At 36.3% G+C, this 24,290-nt stretch overlaps 1 protein-coding gene across 2 annotated transcripts in view; it reads right to left on the reverse strand.

Annotated features, from left to right (window-relative positions):
- The window catches only part of LOC110033066 (alpha-amylase 3, chloroplastic), a 97,147-nt gene that overhangs the window by 48,975 nt on the left and 23,882 nt on the right, over nt 1-24,290 (reverse strand). For both annotated transcript variants that reach the window (XM_020736926.1, XM_020736925.1), the window contains exons 8-9: nt 22,646-22,835; nt 3,567-3,673 (exon numbers count right to left, since the gene is read on the reverse strand). In XM_020736926.1, the coding sequence (XP_020592585.1) occupies nt 3,567-3,673; nt 22,646-22,835 (297 nt within the window). The remainder of the gene's footprint in view (nt 1-3,566; nt 3,674-22,645; nt 22,836-24,290) is intronic.

Here is a 24,290-nt window from a genome sequence, read left to right on the forward strand (position 1 = left end):
AGTACCACAACAGGAGACCACCGCATATGGTTCGAGTTCTTCCGTGTACACCGCACCCCATCAAGACACGCTTGCTCGGGGATTTGAGGTAGCAGAAACGGGCAACATTCGTCATGATGTGACTTTACATGTTAAACTCAATATTGTTATATTTTTCCTTGTAATTTTATCATGTTATTTCTTCTTTTTTTTGGGTTCTTTCTATAATCCATATTAGAGTTTCATAAATGTGTAATGAACTTTCATATATATCACTATGTTTGTTTGATGTAATCACAACTTTTTTGAGTTATATAAATATTATTAAACTTTTTTGCATTTTCATTTCTAGACATTTGAGAAAATAACATTTTGCTACACAGATTATTCATTCAACTCAAAAAATTTACAAATAAGTTGTTTACAAAACGCACTAACCAAACAGTTAAACTGCTTATTCAGAACAAGGGCAAAATGGTCAATTTTTCACAATCAGCTGTTTTCCAGACGCGTTAATCAAACAACCAAACAACTTATCCGGATCAACTGGTCATTAGCAGATTATCAGGATAAGCTGCTTATCAGCAGAAGCTGGATAAGCTGCAGCTGCCCCAAACAGACCCCTACTATCACCCCCAATCACACTTCTCCTAAGCTGATATCGTGCTAAAACACTTTTAGAAGCTCACAAAAGATGTTCGATACTTTTGACATACAATTAGTGCCTTCAACGGCCACCGGAGGAGGAAAAGGCATGAAAAACAAGGTAAAACTCAAAATCAAAACAATAGAAAGAAAAGGAAAATCTCAGATAGCCTGAAATATAAATTCGTACTTACAGAATTTATCCCGGAGCCAAAAATTCCAAACTACGACACCCAGAGGCCGCTCGGTTTACTGTTCGCCAGTCCGCCCATTGCCACAGTGGTCCAAGGGCGAGAGTTCGCGTAAGGCAGGCTTTCTGTCGCCTGAAACCCTACAGGGAGAGGGGAATGGAAGAGGAAATAGGAAGAAGGGAGTAGGTCGCGGCTTACCAAGTGTCGCTGGCCCCTTCTGCAAGCTCGTTGCAATTGCAGTTCGTCCCGCATGTTTTCTGCCGTATGAAACGAGAGGGAGGGAGAGGAGTATTTGGAGAGGAGGGGAAATTCGAGAGCTCAGGATGGAAAATTTCCCTAATCGATGCATATAATGCATAGGTTAGGTCGATTAAAAATAGTGCTTCGGGATTAGGAGAGGATTACAAAATACTAAAAATTTTCAAATTTTATATTTCTCTTTTCGTTCATAATTTACATACAGTGTTTTATATGGAATTGATCGATTTTTCGTATAGATTTTTATAAAATTGTTTCCATTAAAATCCGAGGGATCCGAAATTTGAAATATAATATTTAACCAAAATTTTTTTCCCATTTCTCAAAAATTGGTTATTACTATATAGTCCCTAAAGTTCAAGAAGTCTAGACCAGAAAGATCACACCTCAAACTCATCAACTCTTTCAGAACCTAAAATAATTTGTGCATCTCATAATAAATAAGCATTATAAAGCATTAATCCTAAAAAGTCTTATAAATAGCACACATCCTCACACTTTTAGTCTTAACTTCAACCAGTGGCGGTAAAAATATAAATAAACATAACGTCTAAGTAAAGATAAAACTTTAGTCAACATCTTATCCTTACTGACATAAAATTGTTTTATGAAATACCCTTTTCCAATTATTCCTATCAGGTGCCATTTGAAGCATGAGCTATATTTCAAGCCGGCATTATAGCTAGCCATGTTGCATTATATCTTTTTTTTTTTTTTTCGTAATCATTCCACATTATTTTTATACAATCCTCATAGTGCATCGCAACCTCTATTGAATACAACCAAAGCACTTGGTGTCGATCCCCCCCTCCCCTCCCGACCTAAATCGGATAAAAGAAAATGTGGGTGGTGTGCTTCTTCTATGTGGGTCAGTCGACTTGTTCTTCGTGATGACCAAGGCACTCTTTAAAAGCTTTTGAATAGAATACGCAATGCTGGGACAGCTCACAAGTTGAAGTGGAAGTTGTTTTGGCTTCGAATATAGTATTGAACCATAGACAAGGAAAACTTGTAGGATTATCATTGAGGGAGACAACAATAATGTTATGAATTCGCTTCGCCGCAGCATGGAGAAAAGATCTTGAAGCTTACAACCAAAACTTGGAGACAAATTTGCTTTCTTAACATTTCTAAGAGAAGTTTCCATTTTGTTCCTAGGGAGCTTCATAAAGTAGCCCATTTAGTTTAATGCAAAATGCACACCCTTCACGAATTCAACCAAAGCATCCGAGCTTATTTTTTATTACATATCTTAAACATGTGTTACTTCTGTTATTCTTCTTATATAATAATTTCTCTCTTTAACTTTCCTAACTTCACCACACATTAGTCTCAACATTCTCATTTATAGCACAATAAAATTGGCCTCTGATGACTTCTGGTTGCCAAAAACTAAGTTTCATATAGCATAGTACTCATGAGGTACATCTTCACATTAATAATCCATCTTTAAATCTAGAAGTAATACCCCAATCTATTATATTATCTTTTAGTATAGTAAAACTATAATATTGAAATTTTTCACACATAAGAAATCAACAAATCTTACAACAATATTGGTTGGTAATTGCCTAAATGATTTATTGAAAATTCCTTGGTCATTTTGTATATAAAAATCATTAACAATGCCTGCATATTTTTGACACATCTTTTCACTTACATACCTAGAAAGTTGATTCTAGTGGTACAACATCATATGGCTTATCAAATATAATGAACATCATATGAAGTTCATTTCTTTGATCTCTCTTTTATTCTCTTACATTATTCTTTAGAATAAAATATATCTCTATGGCAGAACTTAAGACATCTATTTTCAATACCAATATATATTTTTTAAGCCTACATTCTACTACCCTAAACTATGACTTCATTATAGAACACTTAAATTTTATTATTAAAAAATTACCAATATAAACATTACCTTTGTTCTTGAAAGTTGAATGTTATAACAAAAACCCTCCAATATCTCTTATACAACTTTAAATTTATAAGCATCATATCTAGACTTATAGCTCATGCACCGTTATCATCTTTCCTTAATGTCAATATATTTTAAGAAAAGACATGCTATTATCATTCTTAACGCATCTAACTTACTGTGTCAATCTCATTTCTCTTGCCTAGTCTATTTATATATCTCCTTTTTCCCCCCCTTGTAATTACCATGCCTATTGTACAAATTATCAGGAGATGAGACTTCAGATTTGCTCACAGCCTAACACCATTGAAGAACTTCTAACTTCTTAATAAAAATTTAATATATTTATAGTACTTATTTTTTTGTGATTCTTCTGGAAGATTGTCATAAATTCTAGATTGCATATAAGTGGAAAGACTTGACGTAGGACTGAAAAGCAACAAAAGATTGAATATAATGGCATTAAAAGCGATCGGAAGACTTGTTCTCATACAGCATCATATTATAAAAAAATAGTAGATTACTTGTGAAAATAATTAATGGGCAAACAAAAACGACATAAATTTTCAAACCTTAACCAGCAAAGCCAATCTTTAAGATCTTTCCTAACAAATTCTTGGGAGTGGTCAATGTTGGGTGCGGCATGAAAGTTGTCTCCACTGCTCTTGTTTCCTCTTCCCTGGAGAAGGCAGAAAAATTCCAAATGACTGACAGAACAATAGTAACTAAGACAAATAAATGGCTGAGGCCTCGAAGTTAATGATTAGCAGGAATAATTATGTTCAATAGATCAATCAAAAAAGAAAAAACAGCGAATTTCCAAAATATAACTTAGTCTAAGGTAAGCACTTCAAAATCCAAAAACAAACATAGCCTGAACAAAGGATGGATTACACAAATGGGTAAATATCATCCATTTCGATTCAGTATTACATTTAAACATCAACTCTCTTTAATGCAAATCTTTTTGCACAATTTCCAACTTGCCTTTGATCTATTCCTTTACTTTCTAATCTCTCAATATTTGTTCATCCAATAATGCTATTGGTACATTTCTTGATCTCTCTTATATATACCCAAGCTACTTTATTTCCTCCTCTTATCTTCTGTATATGTTACAAAAAAATATTTAGGATCAATCATCATATGTTTAATGTATCATTAATATAAACCTGAACATGCCATTTCTAGCTTTAGATGTTGATGCACGGTAAAGGTTCATACTGAAACCTTGCGATCATTTTTGTGACGCCAAGTTTCAGAAACTTGGGGGAGCCAAAAAGGGATAGCTGAAACGAGAGGGTCAGGAATTTAAGGAGGAAAGTTCGTTCTATAAAGTGACGCATACGACGGCGGCAGAGGTCAGATCGACATACCAACAGAGTTGACGGGGCGTACGAAAGCAGAAATATCGACAGGTGCAAATTAGGCCTTCCAGTAGCTGGAGGCAACAACGCTCACAGACGATGACATCTCTATCAAGTAGAGAGGAGGCAGTGTTGGTGTCAAGAAGAGCGGGCGTCGGAGTCATGCAGCCAATCGACGCATGTCAAGGAAAGGGAAAAAATTTGCATACGTCCAGCATAAGCTGCGATGCGTACGTCACCCAATGGGAGCACGCCACCTAAGGAATGTCAGTCTCATCACGTATATTTTAAATATTCCCTGTGTGACCCGTCGACCCAACACGCGCGGTGGAACGGCGGTAATACCACTTCAATACATTATAAATAACCAACCCGTAACTGTCCCTATGCAGACCACGGTACAACCCCAATAACCATTTGGTAACTCTAGAGAAACAGCGGACCCTCTGTATCGCGGTTGTGTAACGTTGCGGTAACCTCCAAGGCCTCTGTACCGCTCAGTAACCACCATGGAAGCTTAGCTTAACTCCCACAAAATGTACTGCTCAAATATCCGTGGTAAAAATTTAGAGAACAGTAAGAACTCTTTTTCGAAACAGGGTTGATGATTTCGTTCGCATCTAGGGTTGCCTTCCTCTCGAACGTTAAGGTACTGTTTAAGGTTTCACATTTGGATTGTGAAACAAGATTAAAATGGAGGACATCGGCAAGACTACAGTCGTGTTGGAAGAGACGAAGGTTGCGCAGTTTGACGAGGCGGAGAAGCCGAACCTAGAAGAGGTGAAGAAGCTGGAGGTCGAGCAGTCAAAGCAAATGGCAAAGGGTGGTCGTAAGAAGGATTTATAAGAGTCCAAGAAGAAGGGAGGCGAATCTATTAAGAAGCCCCAAGCAGTTTCTAGGTATTTTGAGATATTGTTTTGCTATCCCTAAAGGTTTTGTTATGATGGTTTTTTGTAACCGTAAATATCACTGTGAGTTATAAGACTTTGTTAAAAGTTTAGAAATTTAAAGTTGAGGTTTATTTCTTAAAAAAAAATCTTAAATCTTAAAAGATTTTAATTTTCAAAATTGTGCTTTTAAGAGAAAGTTCTGAACTTTAAAAGAGATTTTAATCTTGAGTTTTAAAAGATCTTCTTACTTTTGAGTTTTTTAAAAGTGGTTTTAAAATTAGATGCATTTTTAAATGAATTTTTTAATTAAGTGAGTTTGATCTTGTAAGAAATTTTTAGTTTGATTCTTTTTTACTGTACTTTGAAATCATTTTCAAAAAAAGATTCTTTTTATGAGAAGCATCCTTTGAGCTTGAACTTTCCTAATTTTTTTAGCACACTTAGTTAATATACAAAAATTTTTATTAGGTATTCATATCCATCACATTCTCATTTGTTTTCTTTTTTTTCTCTTTATATACGTACGCATTTATACAGTGGCCACTTTATATAGTATCACATTTAAATAAGCATGGTTCACATACATTAAAAATAAAATATGGAATTGACTTGGGTTAGGATAAGAGATAAATGGCAACCGGTAAATGATTCATATAGGAAAGCTCTGTCCAAAGAAATATTATAAATGTATGCTTGTACTAAGTAGTTTTGATTACTAACTACATTTATTGTTGCAATTATTTTCAGTTAACTCTATTTGTCGTCATTCTAACATTTATATGATGTTAAACTATTTTATTGCATTCTTGTAAGTTTTTTAACGCAAAATCAATGAATTGCAGATGTCGTCCATCTGCAGTACGAGAAGCTCTTGATAAGGTCCAGCCAAGGAAAACACCAAAGAAACACAGCAACAAACACACCAAGAAACATAAATATACAGGCAGGCACACACAAAGAAATTTGTCAAAAAAAAAAAGAAACAGAACAACAAACATACAACTAATACGCAAACACACCTCCACTTTAACATCGAGTTCTTCTCTGTTGCTCGGATATATATCTTCTCCTTCCCCGTCATACACAAAATGACAGTTTCTGTAGTCCATCTTCAACATCAAAATGGTGTCGGATGGGCAATAAAACAGTAAACCCTAGCTGCTTAAATAGCAACATTCGCACGCTCATATTTTGAAGGAAGGTTATCAAGCAGTTACATAGAATTTACTGCAGCGGTACCGCACCGTGAATTGGCGAAAGTTTTTCGAAGGTTACCGCAAAGTTAAACGAGCGGTACAGAGGCTTTGGAGGTTACCACAACATTACACGATCGATACATATGATCCGGAGGTTACCGCAACTTTACACAGCCACGGTACAGAGGGTCCGCGGTTTCTCCAGAGTTACGAAGCGGTTATTGGGGTTGTACTGCAGTCTGCATAGGGGCGGTTACAGATCAGTTATTGGTAATTTATTGAAGGGGCATTACCGTCGTTCCGCCGAGCGGTCCGGAACGATGGGTCACGCGGGGAATGTTTAAAATATATGTTGTGGGACAGGCATTGCATAGGTGGCGTGCTCCCATTGGATGACGTACACAGCGCTACGTATGCTGGACGTATGCAAAGTTTTTCCAAAGGAAAGCAGCCCTCAAGCGGGTCGGAAGGAGGCAGAATCGCATACAAAGATTTTTTTTTTTTTTGCGTGGAATAAGGCTCGACTAGAATTTTAAACGTAAAATCTAATAATTTTATTGAATTGATTTATTAAGAAAATTATATATATATATATATATATATATAAGCCCAAAGACTAATATATTAAATAAAAAAATAGAGTACATATAGATTTTGTGAAAGGTCCCAAATATGGCAGCCAGCCCACACAAAAACCACCAAATCAAATGGTTCCAAAAAAAAAGAAAATACAAAAAAAAAACATAAGAGATCTAAATAAAAAACCAAAAGGTGCCAAAATAAGAGTATCAAGTAGCTGGAGAGCGACCCGATTTTGTCTTGCCTTTGCCTCTAGTTCTAAGGAATGAGTAAGCTAATAAATTGGTCACATGAGTGTCATTGTCAGTAGTAACCAATGTATCATCCAATAGATTCTCTAGCTCGAGTCATCCTCCGTTCTTTTTTTTCTTCCTCTTCTTCTCGTGTAGACCTACCATTCCTCTTCCGAAGATTGGCTGACCTGATCAGCAAAATGGTCTGAAGTGTGCATGATATGTGTAGGTTGTTGAACATTAGAAACAACTAATTGTTGTACCAGCTGACTGATCTTCTATCGGGTCAAAGGACTCTCGTGTGTCTTGCCATGTAAGTGAGTTTTCTTCAAAAAGAATGAGCAGTATAAACACTTTTGAATCTATATTTGTAGTATGGTGTTCTTAATTAGAATCTGCGATGTTGGGTAGAGGATCGGGTTGCACCTTCTCAGCAAAGATGGTAGGTGACTAATCTTTAGCGATATTCGGCCTTAGATGAGGATGCAAGCAATAGCAAATAGTGGAACTATGGCCAAACATATTACAATGAGAGCAATAAGGAGGATGTGGTTTTATTTCAACCTTTGCCAATACCCGTTGTGAATAGTGTCAATCCATATCTCATCTAGAGTTGGTTGAGTGATATTTCTTTCAACTAAAACACAAGTCACAGAGGGTCCGGTGACAGCAAGCGTAGAACTATCCACCTTGAGAAGCTTACCGTAAGCAGCTGCTAAAGAGTAGATGATTTCCATGTTGAACAGATGTAATTTTAACCACGGAAACTTTATCCGAACTGGAATGATAGAGGACTCCGCTTTTAGATCAAAACCGACAGTCCACTTCAAAATTTTCATAAAACGATTGTCAATCTTGATAGTGATATTGATAAATTTTTGAGAAAAAAGCGAGTGTAATCGACATCGTGAGATAGCTGAATAAGTATATGTCAACCGTCTAGTAGACCAATGTCCCAACTGCCAGTAGTTTCATAGCATCAAATTCTTTCCTAATGATCTCCAGTTTTGGGTGACCATAAAAGAACTTCCACACTAAAGCAAAAAGCCAAGAGGACGCTAGAGCACGGGTTTCAACCTCAGTGAAAATAAGTGCAGGCTTCCCTTTTTTTTTCTTTTTAATTAAAAGTGTGATCACCACCACCTTCAAGAGCCTCGTGGTACGATTGTGAAATATTGCAGGACTTACCGATAGTAAAAGCAGGCTCTAAACCTGGAGGAGGGGCACGAGCAGAAATGGGCAAATCGTCGGCAAGGGCATTTGCATAGGAACGGAGCATCGATGTCATCTTCCTCACAAGAAGGTCACAGTCAAGAAAGAAACGGTCTAGCGGGCTGCAAGGAAGCGAGAGCATCGAATAGAGATGACGCGAGCTAAGGGAGCTGCAAGCTACAGAGGCTGCGAAGCAGGCAGAGCAGCTGTCTGGCACAGACCAGGGAAGCAGCGTTGAGCAGAGACGACGCGAGCTAAGGGAGATGCGAACGAATAGAAGCTGCAATCGAGACGACGAGTGTAGGATGCCTACGCCGACGCCAGTATGGAGCGAGAGTCAACGATGCGAGGTCCTCTCCCTTCGAGCGGTAGAATCAATTGCGACCGAAATCGCCATTGGAAGCCCTAGCGGAGCTCTGGACGACCATCGATATATATTATATATATATGTATATATATATATATTAAGTTTAGGAAAATATGAAATCAAACTGATTCCATATCTGTCACAGTTTAAATGAAAGAGCACCACACCTTAATCTATGAAAACTCAAGCTATATGACTTTAGCTTGGAGGGGAGAAGTAGGTGGAGTGTGCAGAACTAAAGGAGTGGAATTTAATCCCAACAAACTTCAGTCAAGTAAGTTTCAAGTCAATTATATATATATATATAATAATTAGGATTACATAAAACAAAGCGATGGAATTATATTTAAATAATGTAAAGTGAATGATTTATGGAACTAGAGAGGGAACGCTAAAATACCCGTGCACATAAATGAAAAAAAATATTGATCTTGAAGTATATTAATTAGTACAATTTTTAAATTGTGCTCTTGTTATGGTTGTACATATATAGAATGATATAAATATGTTATTGATATAATAAAACCATTAAATATCATAAAATATCATAAGTGATCATATTCTTAAAATATAAATATTTTATAGTGCTTCATTAAAAGCTTAACTGGTATGTATATTATTTTATTTTACATTGTACTATTGTAGTTTAGGAGTATGATTATTCAGTGGCTTTGGTTAGCTCACAATTGTTTTAAACTAACTTTTCGGGTTAAATTAGTAGATTAAAAGATGAGCAAAAGAAAAGACTATTTATAAAAAACACGAACAACTTTTAATGAGGTAAATTTAATTATATTGTTTTAATTTCTTTAATGGCTCTTTCATTTGTTAATATTTAGTTATAAAAAAATGAATAAAGAAAATTTAATTCCCACCGTCCAATCATCCGCCTCGATTAATTCCAACTCCCGGGCTAGGTCATGACAATATTTATATCAACAAAGCAACAAAAAAAAAGCTTAAAATTTTCAACTTTACAACATAGTTGTATTTTATTAAATGAATCAATGCAGTTGCAATCACAACAACCAACTCAAATGTTTTGAAATGATTCTAAATACATGGAAAGCACTTTTCCATCTTTAATAAACTGTGGAGACAAGATTTTCATCTACAACGCTCAAACAATATGTGGAGCATTTCTTGTACAACAATTTTTTTACAACAGCTTTCCATCCACAACAATCTACAAAATCAATGGATAGCAGCAGTATCTATTATATAATTAACTTTAGATTCAAAATTAAATATTAATTCCATATTTGTTAGTTTCCTTCAAAGTTATTTTCATACCTATTTATGAACAGCTTTTCATCCTATTTTTAAGCAAATTAAGATAATAAAACTGAGTCATACATTTTCTCATGTTTTACTCCATTTCTAATTCTAATTTTTTAGAAAATATCAAAGCCATTAAATTCCAATGATAACAGAAGGTTCTTCAATAGGGGCACTCTCTTCCATATTGATGGATCATTCACCAATACTAAATGTTAATCATCATACAGCGAAAGTGTTGAAAACATATGCAAGGGATTATCAGGCAAAATAAATAGTGGCCACTATCACTAAAAAAATTGTGACCACTACTATAAAGAAGCAAGTGATCAAGAAGGTAAGAACTCCAACCTGGAAATTAATTTCACGAAGGAAAAATATTAACCAGGATATGAAATATCTATGATAAAATGTTGGAGTGAATTTTCTAACGAGAACTGAAGATAAAGAAAAATCTTAATTGCTCTAACGCAAGCCTGGAAGTGCTGGACCGGACGCTAGGCTCTTGTGGCAAAGGCTTGGACGTGGGTGCCGCCACTTCTGAGTTGTTTTTTATGTTGTTTGTGTGTTCTAAGCCATTTTTTTTCCAATTCTTTGTTGAGATAGCCTTGATGTCGTCTATTCTCCCTTCGCGAGTTATATTCTAGGGCAATGAGGTGCTCCAACTTAAACTCATACTGAGGTGGTGTTTATATGTTGTTCCTTGCTCCTTCCATCTTTATCTTGCTGCTAACCTGCTCTCCCTACCCTACTGCAGCCGCGGCCCCCTTTCTGTTGCAGCAAGTATTGTTGCCTGCTTTCAGCCAAGATAGATCCCCAGCATCCTGCCCGTTGTCTGCCATCAATCCTTCCAGCCTCACCTGCCCACGGCCAACCATCCTCCTCCCAATCAGCCTAGTTGTTGGCCACCTGATCCACCTACAGCCTCCAGCACAAGACTTCTCCCACCATCAACTACCGCTCCCTATCAATCCTAACCATCCCACGATTAGCCTACCACGGCCCTGTCACGATACTACTTGATACTACTTGAGTTGGGATTGTTGCCTTTGCTGTTAATATTTCCCTTTCATTGTGTTCTTGTACTATCTAATGACTTTGTTTCCAGCAATAATATTAGTTGTTTATTGTTGTTTTGGGTTAAGTCCAATATCTATTGGTATAAGAGCAAACCTAACCTTAGTCTTATTCTAGGATTCCTAGCATCCACCATTACCCCACCCTATGTTCACCAAAATTTTTTCTTTCCTACCCTACATCACTTCCACACACAGCCTTCCACCTATCCTCACCCAAATCATAATAATGTCGTCGAGGAGGCAATTGTCGGAACCTGATCAAGAGTTCACTATGAACAAAATAGAACGACCACTCCAACAAGTATTACAAAGACGGGATGCTTTTGAGAAAAAGACCAAAGAAGAGGTCATCGTCGGCTGTAACAGCGAGACCCTAGATGGAGAGTGAGAACATTTGAATCCTTTTCGTAGGGATAAATTAAATAAAGAGAAGGATTAACCCAGGCATTTCAAAATTCAATATCAGAGAAGGCCGAGAGAGAAAGTGTCTGCTAAATGGCACAAAGATCTGCGAGTAAAGGCAAACCTACTGGACTTCGAGAGAAGAATGAATCTAGATGATTTCCTCGAGTAGAGGCAGGCTGTTGAGAGAATCATTAAATATAAGAAGGTGCTCAATTACAGAAGCGCGAAGCTCGCTAAACTGAAGAAGAATGTCTCTTTGGGATGGGATAACTTGAAGAGGGAAAGAATGAGAAAAGGAAAAGACAAAATCACTATTTGGAAGAAAAATGAAGAAGATGCAGAGCCAGTACTTGCCCTCACACTCCCTCACACTGTAGCCAGAATATTTTCTTGAAGCTCCACCATCTACAATAGAAGGAACTATTCGTGAAGTATACAAAAAAAATTTATGCAAATTATGTTGAAATGTGAGCTAACAGAGATAGAGGAGCATACATTAACCAGGTACTTGGGAGGCCCGAGCCTGCCATCAGTAATGTGATCAACTACAAACCTATTAGATACTGAGGGGCGTGTAGACTTTAGCATTGAAGGTAGAGAGACAACTCAACCAAAGCGTATGCCCACCCACATTCAAACAACCACTGCAACCGGAAGCATTACCAGAATTACGTCTGGAAGAGTTGAAAAGACTGGACAGGGGAATGACAAAGAAGATCATAGTGGGAAGAAGCTTGAAGAGAAGCACACTCAGTACCATTCCAGCCAACAAGTGCTTCAATGTCATGGGTATGGAAATTTCGCCTCTAATCGTCAGACAAGTCAAATTGTCTCATTCACTTAGTAGGGTATCTTGAAGGAAGTAAGCGACCAAGATATAGCTCAAGAATAGGGTGAGGAGTATTAGTTCTACGAAAATGAGGGTGAGATGATTATTGTGAGGGTGCTACAAACCGAACACTAGCAGAAGCGCTCGTGCTTGAGGTATAGCATCTCTCGCACTAGGTTTACTGTGAGGTGTACAGTCTCAATAGAGATGGAAACAGTGAGAATGTGATCTCCGTTGTTATACTGAAAAAGTTGAACCTAGCAATGCAGAAGCATTACTAGCCCTATTCTTTGACTTGGCTGAAAAAGGGTAATGAGATACGAGTGGATCGGGTGCCTCGTAGAGGCTTCTATTGAAGACCAGCAACAAGATAAGGTGTGGTGTAACGTAGTGTCTATGAACGGCTGTCACATCCTGTTGGGAAGATTGTGGCAATAATATCACAAGACTTGCCATGATGAGTTCAAGAACACTTACTCGTTCACAAAAGAGAGGAAGCACATCGTCCATTTTCCCATCAATAATTCTGAAAGAGCAGAGATGCACTTCACAGAGAATCTTGTAGTTTCCTGCATGACATTTCTACCGCCAGTACAGCAATCACCAATGGCGATGGCCTTAATCGCACAAGAGAGAATTGAGGACACAGAGCCACAAGAGATGACCTAGCCAGTGTTGGCTGATTTTCAAAATGTGACGACCGATAATCTCCAAGAGTGTTTAAAACCGCTTAAGGATATCCAACTTGTCATAGATTTTATCCCAGGAACCATGTTGCCAAACAGGTGAGCCCATTGATTGAGAGTGAGTATGAGGAGTCATAGCGGTAGGTGTACGATATCATTGCGAGAGGATTGGTGAAAGAAAGTATCAATACGTGTGTTGTTTCTACTTTAACAGTGACTAAAAAGGATGGCTTGTGGAAGATGTGCATTAATAGTTAGGTTATCAACAAGATCACCATTAAGTATTGGTTCCCTATACCTAGCTAGGACAATATACTAGATTAGTTGCATGGAGTCGCTATCTTTTCCAAGATTGACTTCCACAGTGGAAATTATCACACCCGAACTAGACCAGGAAATGAATGGAAAACTGCCTTGAAGACCAGAGATGGATTGTACAAATGGACCGTCATGCCATTTGGATTGTGACCAATACAACTGGCACCTTTGTGAAGCTGATGAATCAAGTGTTCCGAGCTTACTCCGGAAAGTTTGTGGTTGCTTACTTCAACGACATCCTTGTCTACATTAGTTCAGAGAGAGAGCACATGCAGCATTTGAGGTGAGTTTTCGAGATTCTACAGTCAGAGAAGTTACGTCACTTCATCAACTCTTGAGTTTGTTTTTTGGGTTTCATTGTGTATGATGCAGGCATTAAGATGGAACCTACAAAAATCCAAGCTATCGTGAGTGGGACATCCCATAGTGCTATACCGACCCGAGTTATTTTCTTGGATTGTCATTATTTTATAAGAGGTTAGTGGGAGCCTCAACACCATTACAGATAGAACATTTGAAATGAGAGAAGTTCCAGTGGACAGAGGCTACTCAGTCAATTTTTGACACTCTGAAGGAGAAGGTGGCACAGGCCCTAATGTTATAGCTTTACTGAACTTCAACCTGATGTTCAAGGTGGAGTGTGATGCTTTCAATGTGGGGATCAAAGCGGTATTAAGCTAGGAAAGATATCTAATAACCTTTTCGAGTCAGAAGTTGTATAAGTCTCAAAGAAAGTATTCAATATACGACAAGGAATTTTATGTCATTGTGAGCTCGCTTCACTACTAGAGAGAGATACTACCTGCTGACGAAAAAGTTCACTTTATTCACATATCACAAAGCTCTGAGGTTCTTGAACAGTCAAAGCAAGTTGAAGGGCAAACATGATTCCTAAGTTGAGTTCTTGGGGTCATTCCAATTCATGCTTAAACATAAAGAAGTCAGAACCGAGTAGTTGATGCATTAAACCACCGCCATTTGATGATCACCTTCATGCAGACCAGAGTTGTGGGATTCGAAGAGATGAATGAGTTGTAGGAGATCGATGAGGAATTTAAGTAGATCTAGGAATAGTGACAAGAAATGCCTACAGAACAGTACCACAAAGTTGATGGCTACCAATTCCACCAAAACACATGTATTCTCAGATGCTCACTGAGAGAGTCTATCATTCAAGAGAAACAATTGGTAGGTTAATACGACAGAGACAAGATGCTCGCACTAGTGAAGGAACACTTTTTTGGCCTCGATTGAAGAGGGACGTGGAGCAGTATGTCTGACAATTCAGAGTTTGACACCTAGCCAAGATCTGAGGGCAAAATATAGGGTTGTAAGTGTCATTATCGGTGCCAGAGGCTCCTTAGGTCTATGTAAATATAGACTTTGTGGCGAGGCTTCCGAGGACGTAGAGTGAATAAAGATTCAATGATGGTTGTGGCTGATCGGTTCTCAAACATGGCTCATTTAGTGTCGTGCACGAGACATTGTATACATCACTTGTCGTTGATATGTACTTCAGAGAGATCACGAGGCTGCATGGTGTAATAATTGAATTTTAAGAAGAAATCATAACGACAATAACAACAATAACAACAACAACAAAGCCTTAATCCCACTAGGTGGGGTCGGCTACATGAATCTTTTTTTCTCCATTGTGTCATATTTAGCGTCATATTTTCATTTAGTTCTAATAAATTAAGATCATTTTTTTATAAAATAAGCCCAACTCTTCCTAGGTCTATCACTGCCTAGGAAAAGACATACTATAAAACAACAACAACAAAGCCTTAATTTCACTACGTGGGGCCAGCTACATGAATCTTTTTTTTCCATTGCGTTCTATTTAGTGTCATATTTTCATTTACTTCTAATAAATTAAGATCATTTCTTATACAATAAGCCCAAGTCCTTATACAATAAGAAATTAAGATCATTTTTATACAATATGCCCAAATCTTGCATCATTCTTAACATAAGTCGAATTTAACATAAGTCGAATCTAAAACATCTACTCTCCCAATCGGATCATCAGATGGTTGACGCCTAATGTGACCAAACCATCTAAGGAGACTTTCACTAATTTTGTCCGTCACAGGAGCTACACCAACCCTATCACGGATATAATCATTTTGCATTTTGTCTTTAAGTGTAAAACCACTCATCCACCTAATCAATCTCATCTCGGCAACACTTAACTTAGTATTATGCTTCTCTTTTAAAGGCTAACATTCAGCGCCATAGAGCATTGCAAGTCTCACCACCATCTTATAAAATTTTCCTTTCAGTCTAAGCAGCACTTTTCTACTGCAAAATAGGCCAATTCAAAAACATCAAAATTCAACTTGAATTCTACTATTAACATCCCCATCTATATCACCATCGCTTTGAACAATAGACCCAAGATATCTAAATCGTTCACACCTTTTAATAATTTGATCACCCAAAGTTACACTTCTGTCATTAGAGCTACTACTACTAAAATTACATTCCATGTATTCAGTTTTAGTTCTACTCAAATGAAGTCCTTTAGACTCCAATATAGACCTTCATAATTCAAGCTTTTCTTGGGCTTTTTCTCACGTCTTATCCATGAGAAGGATACATCAGCAAAAAGCATGCATCAAGGTACATTCTCCTGTAAATGTCCAATAAGACCATTCATAACTAAAGCAAAAAGATATAAGCTTAAAGCCGATATCTGATGTAATCCAACAGAAATAGAAAAATATTTGGTCAATCGTCCTTCAGTTCGAACACAAGTAACAGCTCTAGTATACATATCTTTAATGACATGAATATAAGTCATATCAACAGCTTTCTTCTCAAGAACTCTCCAAAGGATATCTCTTGAAACTTTATCGTAAGCTTTTTCTAAATCAATAAAAATCAAATGTATATTCTCTTTATTATTTCTGAACTTCTCCATCTCTGAACTTCTCCATCAAACTTCTCAATAAATGTATAGCTTCCATAGTAGACATGCCCGACATAAATCCAAATTGATTATGGGAAATCTTTGTAATACGTCTTAACCTATGTTCAGTTACCCTCTCCCATAATTTTAAAGTATGACACATCAACTTAATTCCTCTATAATTTGCACACTTCTATAATTCCCACACTCTTGTGCATCCTCTTTATTCTTAAAAATAGGGACCAACATACTCTTCCTCCACTCCTCAGACATCTTTTTAGTTTTTAAAATAATATTAAAGAGTTTAGTAAGCCAAGGAACTCCCAAATCTCCTAAACATTTTTATACTTCAATTGGGATATCATCAGGTCTTACAGACTTTCCACCCATGATTTTCTTTAAAGTCTCCTCAACTAATTTTTTACTAATGCGACGGTAAAAATGAAACTTTTTATTATTATTAACGATATTAAGATTACTAAGGTCAATCGTATTTTCAGACACTTCATTAAAAATTTTATCAAATAATTTATCAACCTATGTTGAATATCTTTTTTTAAGAAAAGCACTTTTTAATTTTCATCTTTAATACACTTTACTTAGTTAAATCCTTATTTTTTTTCTCTTTATTTGGCTAGTTTATACATATATTTTTCACACTCCTTAGTATCTAATTTATTACAGAGAACATTAAAAGTAGAATTTTTAACGTCACATATTATTCTTTTAGAATCTCTGCGAGTCGTATAATATTTTTCTCAGTTCTCTGAGCTTTTACATTTAAACCAATTTTTATAACATAACTTCTTATATTTTATTTTTTCTTGCACATTATTATTCTACCACTAGCTATTTTTATTTTAAGAAAAAATTTCTTTTGATTCTCCAAGTACTTTTTTTGTCACTTCTTTAATAGTGTTTGTTACTTTATCCCACATAGCACTTGCTTCATCATGAACATCCCAAAATTTTAAATCTTAAATTTTAATCATAAAAATAATTTTATTTGTGTCTTTTAGGTTCTCATCTAGCTCTACAATAATGAGTCTTAATATTCTTTATTTTACAACTCTTCATCTTAAAATCTAGAATTAATAAACGATCTTAGGTACTTAAATCCTCACTTGGAATGACTTTACAATCTTTATAATCTCGACGATCTCTTCTTCTCATAAGAAAATAATCAATTTGTGTTTTATTAGATTCATTCTTATAGGTAATAAGATGTCCATCTCTTTTCTTGAATAGAGGATTAGTAATAACAAAATCGTACGTCAAAGCAAAATCCAAAATAGCTTTTATCTTTTTCATTAGTCACTCCAAATCCGTAGCCGCCATGAATATTTCTAAAATCTTCTAGCACTCTATCGACATGTCTATTTAAATCTCCTCCAATAAAAAATTCTTTCTTCAAGAGGTATCATTTGTATTAAGTTTTCTAAGTCATTTCAAAATTTATCTTTTGACCCTATATCTAAGCCAACTTGAGGAGCAAAAACACTTATAATATTAAAAATCTTAGTATCAATGATAATCTTAAGGGTTATAATTTTATCTCCAACTTATTAATTTTTACAACATCATCTTTCAAACTCTTATCTATAATTACACCTATACCATTTCTAGTGCGACTCTTACATGAATACCAAAGTTTAAAACTTAAGTTATCAATTTCCTTAGCCTTTTCTTCAACCTATTTAGTTTCTTGAATACATTAGGTATTAATTTTTCTATGAATCATAGAATCAACTAACTCCATTATTTTACCATTGAGAGTACTTATATTCCAAGATCATATCATAAAATTAATTTCATTAGATTTATGGACTAACTTCTTTACCCACATTTGTCCATAATATGTGAACACTTGTTTATTTGACACTACAACCGGGTCTAGCGGCCCTTGCACACTTTTCACTGTATTCAGGCTATAATGTATCATCATGCTCAAAATATAGTCTGGAAGCTACAATTCCCATGACGTGGTCATCCCGCACAATGATTCCAGTACCTGTTGAGCCAGATAAGAGAAGAGCACCATCTACCTTCACCTTAAGCCATCCGAGAAGGAGGGTGATGCCAGGAAGAAATCAATTTTTTTGGTGACAAAGGATTGGCATTTATAAAAATTACCTACTTAAAGGCTTACAAATTGTTGAATCGTGGAAGTCAAGGTTTTTTTGCTCATGTAGCAAATACTTCTGAGGAAGTACAGTCTTTGGGTGATACTCTGAAGGTAAGAGAATATCCAGAAGTCTTCATTGATGATTTACAAAGGCTCCACCAGTGTGAGATATTGACTTAAGTATTGAGCTCTTACCCGATTTTGAGCATGTATCCAAGGCACCTTACAGATGACAGTTAAGGGGTTGGAGGAGCTGAAGAGCCAACTGTAGGAATTGTTAGATAAGAGGTTTATCAGACCTAGCATCTTACCTTGGCGAACTCCAGTGTTATTTGTGAAGAAGGATGAGAGCTTCAGGGCATGTATTGATTACAAATAGTTGAATAAACTCACGGTTAAAATTAAGTATTCATTGTCAAGGATTGATGATTTGTTTGATCAGTTTGAAGGGGTTCTTGTATTTTCAAAAATTGATCTCAGGCAGGCTATCACTAGTTGAGGAATAAAGAAGAAGACATAGCGAACTACTTTCATGATTAGATATGGGCGATATTAATTCCCGGTTATGACAACAGTTTTCATGGACCTGATGAACAGGGACTTCAGACAATTTTTGGATAGTTTTGTGATCGTCTTTATAGATAATATTCTGGTGTATTCAAGGGATGAAGTCAGTCATACAGGTCATTCGCATGTTGTGTTGCAGGTTTTGAAGGAGAATAATTTATGCCAAAATTTTCAAATGTCAATTTTGGCTTAAAATCGTGGCTTTTCTTGAGCACATTATTAGTGGAGGCAACATATCTGTGGATCAGAATAAGATTAAGGCGATTGCGGATTGGTCATAACCTACTATTGTCATTGAGCTCAGGAGTATTTGAGATCATGTTGGTTAGTATAGGAGATTTATTGAGAGATTTTCACAGATTGCTATGTCGTTGTCAAGGTCGACTGTAAAGGCAATGAAGTTTGACTGATCTGATCACTATGAGGAGGATTTTTAGGAGCTAAAAACTTGTGCAATGTCTGCTCCAGTTTTGGCCATTTCTTCCGACTCTTATGAGCTTCAGATTTTCAACGATGCATTTCTTAGGGGTTTAGATTGTGTACTTATGCAACATGGTATGCATCACAACAATTGAAGAATCATGAAAGAAACTATCCCACACATGACTTGGAGTTTGCTGCAGTTGTATTTGCACTTAAGGTATGGAGGCATTATTTGTATGGTGTTAGAAACGAAGACTTTACTGATCATCAGAAATATATCTTCACTAAGAAAGAATTAAACCTAAGGCAGAAGAAATTGCTGGGATTTATTAAAAATTATGATTTAGATATTCAGTGTCATCCAGAGAAGGAGATTTTTGTTGCAATATAAATTGTTTTGCCCCAGAAATATTTTGGAACATGATGTGACATCATAATTGAGCAGAATATCTCAAGGAGATTTTTGTTCTTTCTTTTAACTATCTCATTTTATTGTAGATTATCAATACATGAGCTCAAATGAATGATTCCATTTTTTGAAAGATAGGAACCAAAAATGGAATTAAAATATTTCTTTACATTATTAATTTTGAGTTTGAAATTTGCATTGGAATTTAATTTGAATCATGCTATGGAAGGTTTGGAAAATTTGGGTTGTTTGAGATTTCTCCTTCATTAAGATTTTTCAAATAGTTTGTGAGATTGTCAAAAAATGAGACAAACCGTCTAGCACCAAATAAAGTTTTCACCTTTGAAGGTCCCTAAATAACACTATGGGTGATGGAAAAAAGGGTGTAAGGAATTAGGCTGGGTCATGGATAATTATTTCTAATGTGTTTGAAAAAATCTCGCATTGATAAGAAATAGGGCTTTTATGGATAAACAAATGAGCATACAACTTTGCAATATAAGATGACCAGGAGACAATGCCATAACATGTCTAATTTTTTGATAGATATAGATTCAGCTGACTCAAAAGATCAAGATAAAAATGGACATGAAATCATTTATGTTTAGAGAGATTTTTCTTGAGTGGGTATAAGCCTTGATGTATTTCAGTACTGTCAATCACTTCTCATGCTACTCCACCAGCTGAAGTTCACAAAAGTATACAAAGAATTTATTTATATATTTCATATCATAACTAAGCTTACTGATTGAAATAAAATTTTAGTACAATTATGGAACACAAAAAATAAAAGAAAGGGTAATATCCTGAGACAGCTTCAAATCTCCTTTTTCATCAAATTTTTAGTGTGATCCATCTACAAGTCTAACTGATCTAGATGCAGAAGGCTCTTAATAGTTGACTATAGTATTGATATCTCCGGTCATATGATTTGAGGGACTTGAATCCATGATCCAAAAGTTAAATCTCTTATTACTGGCAAGATGGGAGACTGATATATTACATCCGTCTGTCACGAGATTGGTGAGCTATTCTAAATTACCTCTAAGGAGTTTTTCAGTACTTCAAGTTGTCATTGGTGAATGGTTCAGAATTAACCTCCGGAGTAAAACTTGACGTCTTCATCCCGTACTTGAACATAAACCCTATGAGTATTTAATTTAAGGTTGTTGCTAGTTGAATCAAGGAAGTTGACAGCTACTGTTGTTGGAGAAGGTGAGAAACATCTACTTGTCAAAAAAGTTGGAGATTGGTTGCAAGGGCCTGCAGGTTGTTGGTTGCAGGGAGAAGATCTGGCAGAGGGCATACAGAAAACCTGGTGACTATAAGGAAAGTTCTAGTACTAGCTGCGGCAGAGAGAAGCTCCAGCGGAGGGCCTGTAGGAAGACAGCGAAGAATGATAGTGGAGAGAGGGAAGACAACAGCTACTCTGGTGAAAGACAGCAACTACTCTGGTGGAGGAAAACAAAAAAACAAGGGATAATTACGTACAGAGCGCAAGAAACATTATTTTTTTTACAAATCAAGAACCTTGGTGATTTTTTGAACTATGAAACTAATGCATTTACGTGTGTCACAATCAAACCATTGTGAATTTGATAAAAATAAAAAATATGGGATGAGTTTTATCATGACCATTGATATTTGAGTGAGAATTTCAAAAATAGATGAAAGAGGGTGCCGGATTTGTATATAGCAATGTTTTGGATGCCTTGTACGTAATCGTCCCCAAAAAAAATAGTTTGCAAGGAGCGCCTTCAAGTAGTTGGCAGCTCTAGGGAGAAATCTGGCAAAGAAAGGGAGCAGGAGCTGGCACCGAGGAGGGCCTGCAGGTTGGCTTACGATTGTGAAGGATTATGACGCTAGACAGCTGTTGGAGGAAATTCATGCTGCTAGTTCCGGCAGCTGGAGGAGATTTTTTTAGTCGGTGAAATCCGACGTTGAAAGAAAGGAGATCCAATAGCTAGAGGGAAACCTGCAGGATAGCCTACAAGGAAGAACTTTGGAGAAAAGCGGGTGCAGGAAATGGATTGCACGGTGCGGAGCATTTAGGAGGCCGGCAAAATTCTTGCGGCTCCTCTGGTTGCTCTGGAAGAAGTTTCTTGCAGCAGTGTAGGTGAGAAGGATTGCCTACAAAAAGAGTTTGAGCTGCGGCAAGCAGAGGAAGGCCTGCAGAAGTACCGACTGCAGAGAAAGGCCTGCAGGGAAGTACTGGCTGCAAGCCAGCAAAGCAGATTTTCAGCCAACAGAGAGGATTTTTGATAGCAGAGGAGATTCCCAGTGGTAGGGGAAGCTAGGTTTTGTTCTCAATACTCCGATACCATGTAGAGAACTAATTTGGAGAGGAATAATTCTCTCTTAATTGTATTATTCACATGTAGGGTAGGGAAAATAATCTCTCTTATTTTACAAGCTTACCAAATATATCTAACCTAAATTAGGAAAGGAAATAATTCTAAAATAAAATTAATATAATATAGAATATGAAGGAAATAAGTTAATCAAGTGTTTCCTAAGTTGGCCCAATCAAATCATCCACACAATCTTCTAAAATTTCCACAATAAGAAACAAGGTAGCAATCCATCACCTCTAAACTATAGAGAATCGAATATTTCCACAAGAGTCAATTTCAAGTCGAAGAAAGTGCTACCAGATGTACACATTTTGCAAATAAAAATTTACCATAGAAATAAGGTTTCTGATAAAATATATGATTTGAAAATGCATGAAACATCACATAGATCACAATCAGATAAGGAATTTTGTAAATTACCTGGAAATGTGGATCATCAGCAACAATAGCCCGATCATCCCAGGTCAAACGACCGCCAAAGATATTCCATATACCATTTGCATTTGGATAGTGAGCACAACGATGATTTAGGACAACATCACCAAGGACTTTAATTCCAACTTCATGAAATTTTTTGACAAGGTCTTTCAACTCTTCAATGCCCCCATATCTGATGCAGTTCAGAATAAAAAAGGGAAATTCAAGTTCTGTATTTCCTTAAAATAAATTTAACTCTAGAGTGGTAGCTTACACTAGCAACACTATAACAGTTAGGATACCGTCCTGATACCAAAACATGAGCAGATTATTCAACACCTGATGTATTTTGCCTAGACAAGGTTTAGCAGTAGGTTTTAGCTCACCGGGCAAGGCTGCAACCATTGCATATTTTGCACCGGTTGCACCACTAGATTAAAGCACCTATCTATTACTTCGGTTTTCTCTCTTTGATGATCTGGTTTAGAAATAAATTAAAGTGTAATTCTTGAATTATTTTATGCTAACTTATACGTTTCAAAGTTTACATTCCACCTGAAATGGGTATAGTTGCAATGAAGAAAAGCTACAATTTGGATCGGTCCATTTTCATGTATACTTCAAAAGAAACACTAAGGTATTACGTTTATTAAGTCAACAAAAATAACTATAAACCATTAAAACTACGTCTCCGCCAAGAATTTAATGATATTAATGTGTCAGAAGCTCAACAGTGCCCAAAAATGGAGTCAAAAGAAATACTATACGATAGATCAGTCAAAAAGCAGGAACAAAATAATAATATATTTATCACAAGACATCAGATTAAAATAATATATTACCAACAGCTAGTTCAAAGTATTACAACAACAACAACGCCTTAATCCCACTACGTGGGGTTGGCTACATGAATTCTTTTTCTCCATTGCGTCCTCTTTAGTGTCATATTTTCATTTAATTGTAAAAAATTAAGATCATTTTTTATACAATAAGCCCAAGTCTTCCTAGGTTTACCTCTGTCTTTCTTAACATAAGCCGAATCAAAAACATCTACTCTCCTAATCAGATCATCAGATGGTCAGTGTTTAATGTGACAAAACCATCTAAAACGACTCTCTCTAATTTTGTCCTTCGCTGGAGCTACACCAACCCTATCACGAAAATATTTATTTCGCATTTTGTCTCTAAGTGTAAAGCCACTCATCCACCTAATCATTCTCATCTCGGCAACACTTAACTTCGTATTATGCTTCTCTTTTAAAGGCTAACATTCAGCGTCATAAAGCATTGCAGGTCTCACCACCATCTTATAAAATTTTCCTTTCAGTTTAAGCAGTATTTTTCTATCACACAAAAGGCTCGAAGCATTCCTCCACTTCAACCAACCAACTTGAATTCTACTATTACCATCTCCATCTATATCACCGTCGCTTTGAACAACAGACCCAAGATATCCAAATCATCCACACCTTTTAATAATTTCATCATCCAAAGTTACACTTTTGTCACTAGAGCTACTATTACTAAAAATACATTCCATGTATTCAGTTTTAGTTCTACTCAAATGAAGGACTTTAGACTCTAATGTAGACCTCCACAATTCAGATTTTTCCTGTGCTTTTTTCACTCATCTTATCCAGGAGAAGGA

The sequence above is a fragment of the Phalaenopsis equestris genome, unplaced genomic scaffold (genome assembly GCF_001263595.1).
Source record: "Phalaenopsis equestris unplaced genomic scaffold, ASM126359v1 Scaffold001082, whole genome shotgun sequence".
Taxonomy (NCBI): Eukaryota; Viridiplantae; Streptophyta; class Magnoliopsida; order Asparagales; family Orchidaceae; genus Phalaenopsis; species Phalaenopsis equestris.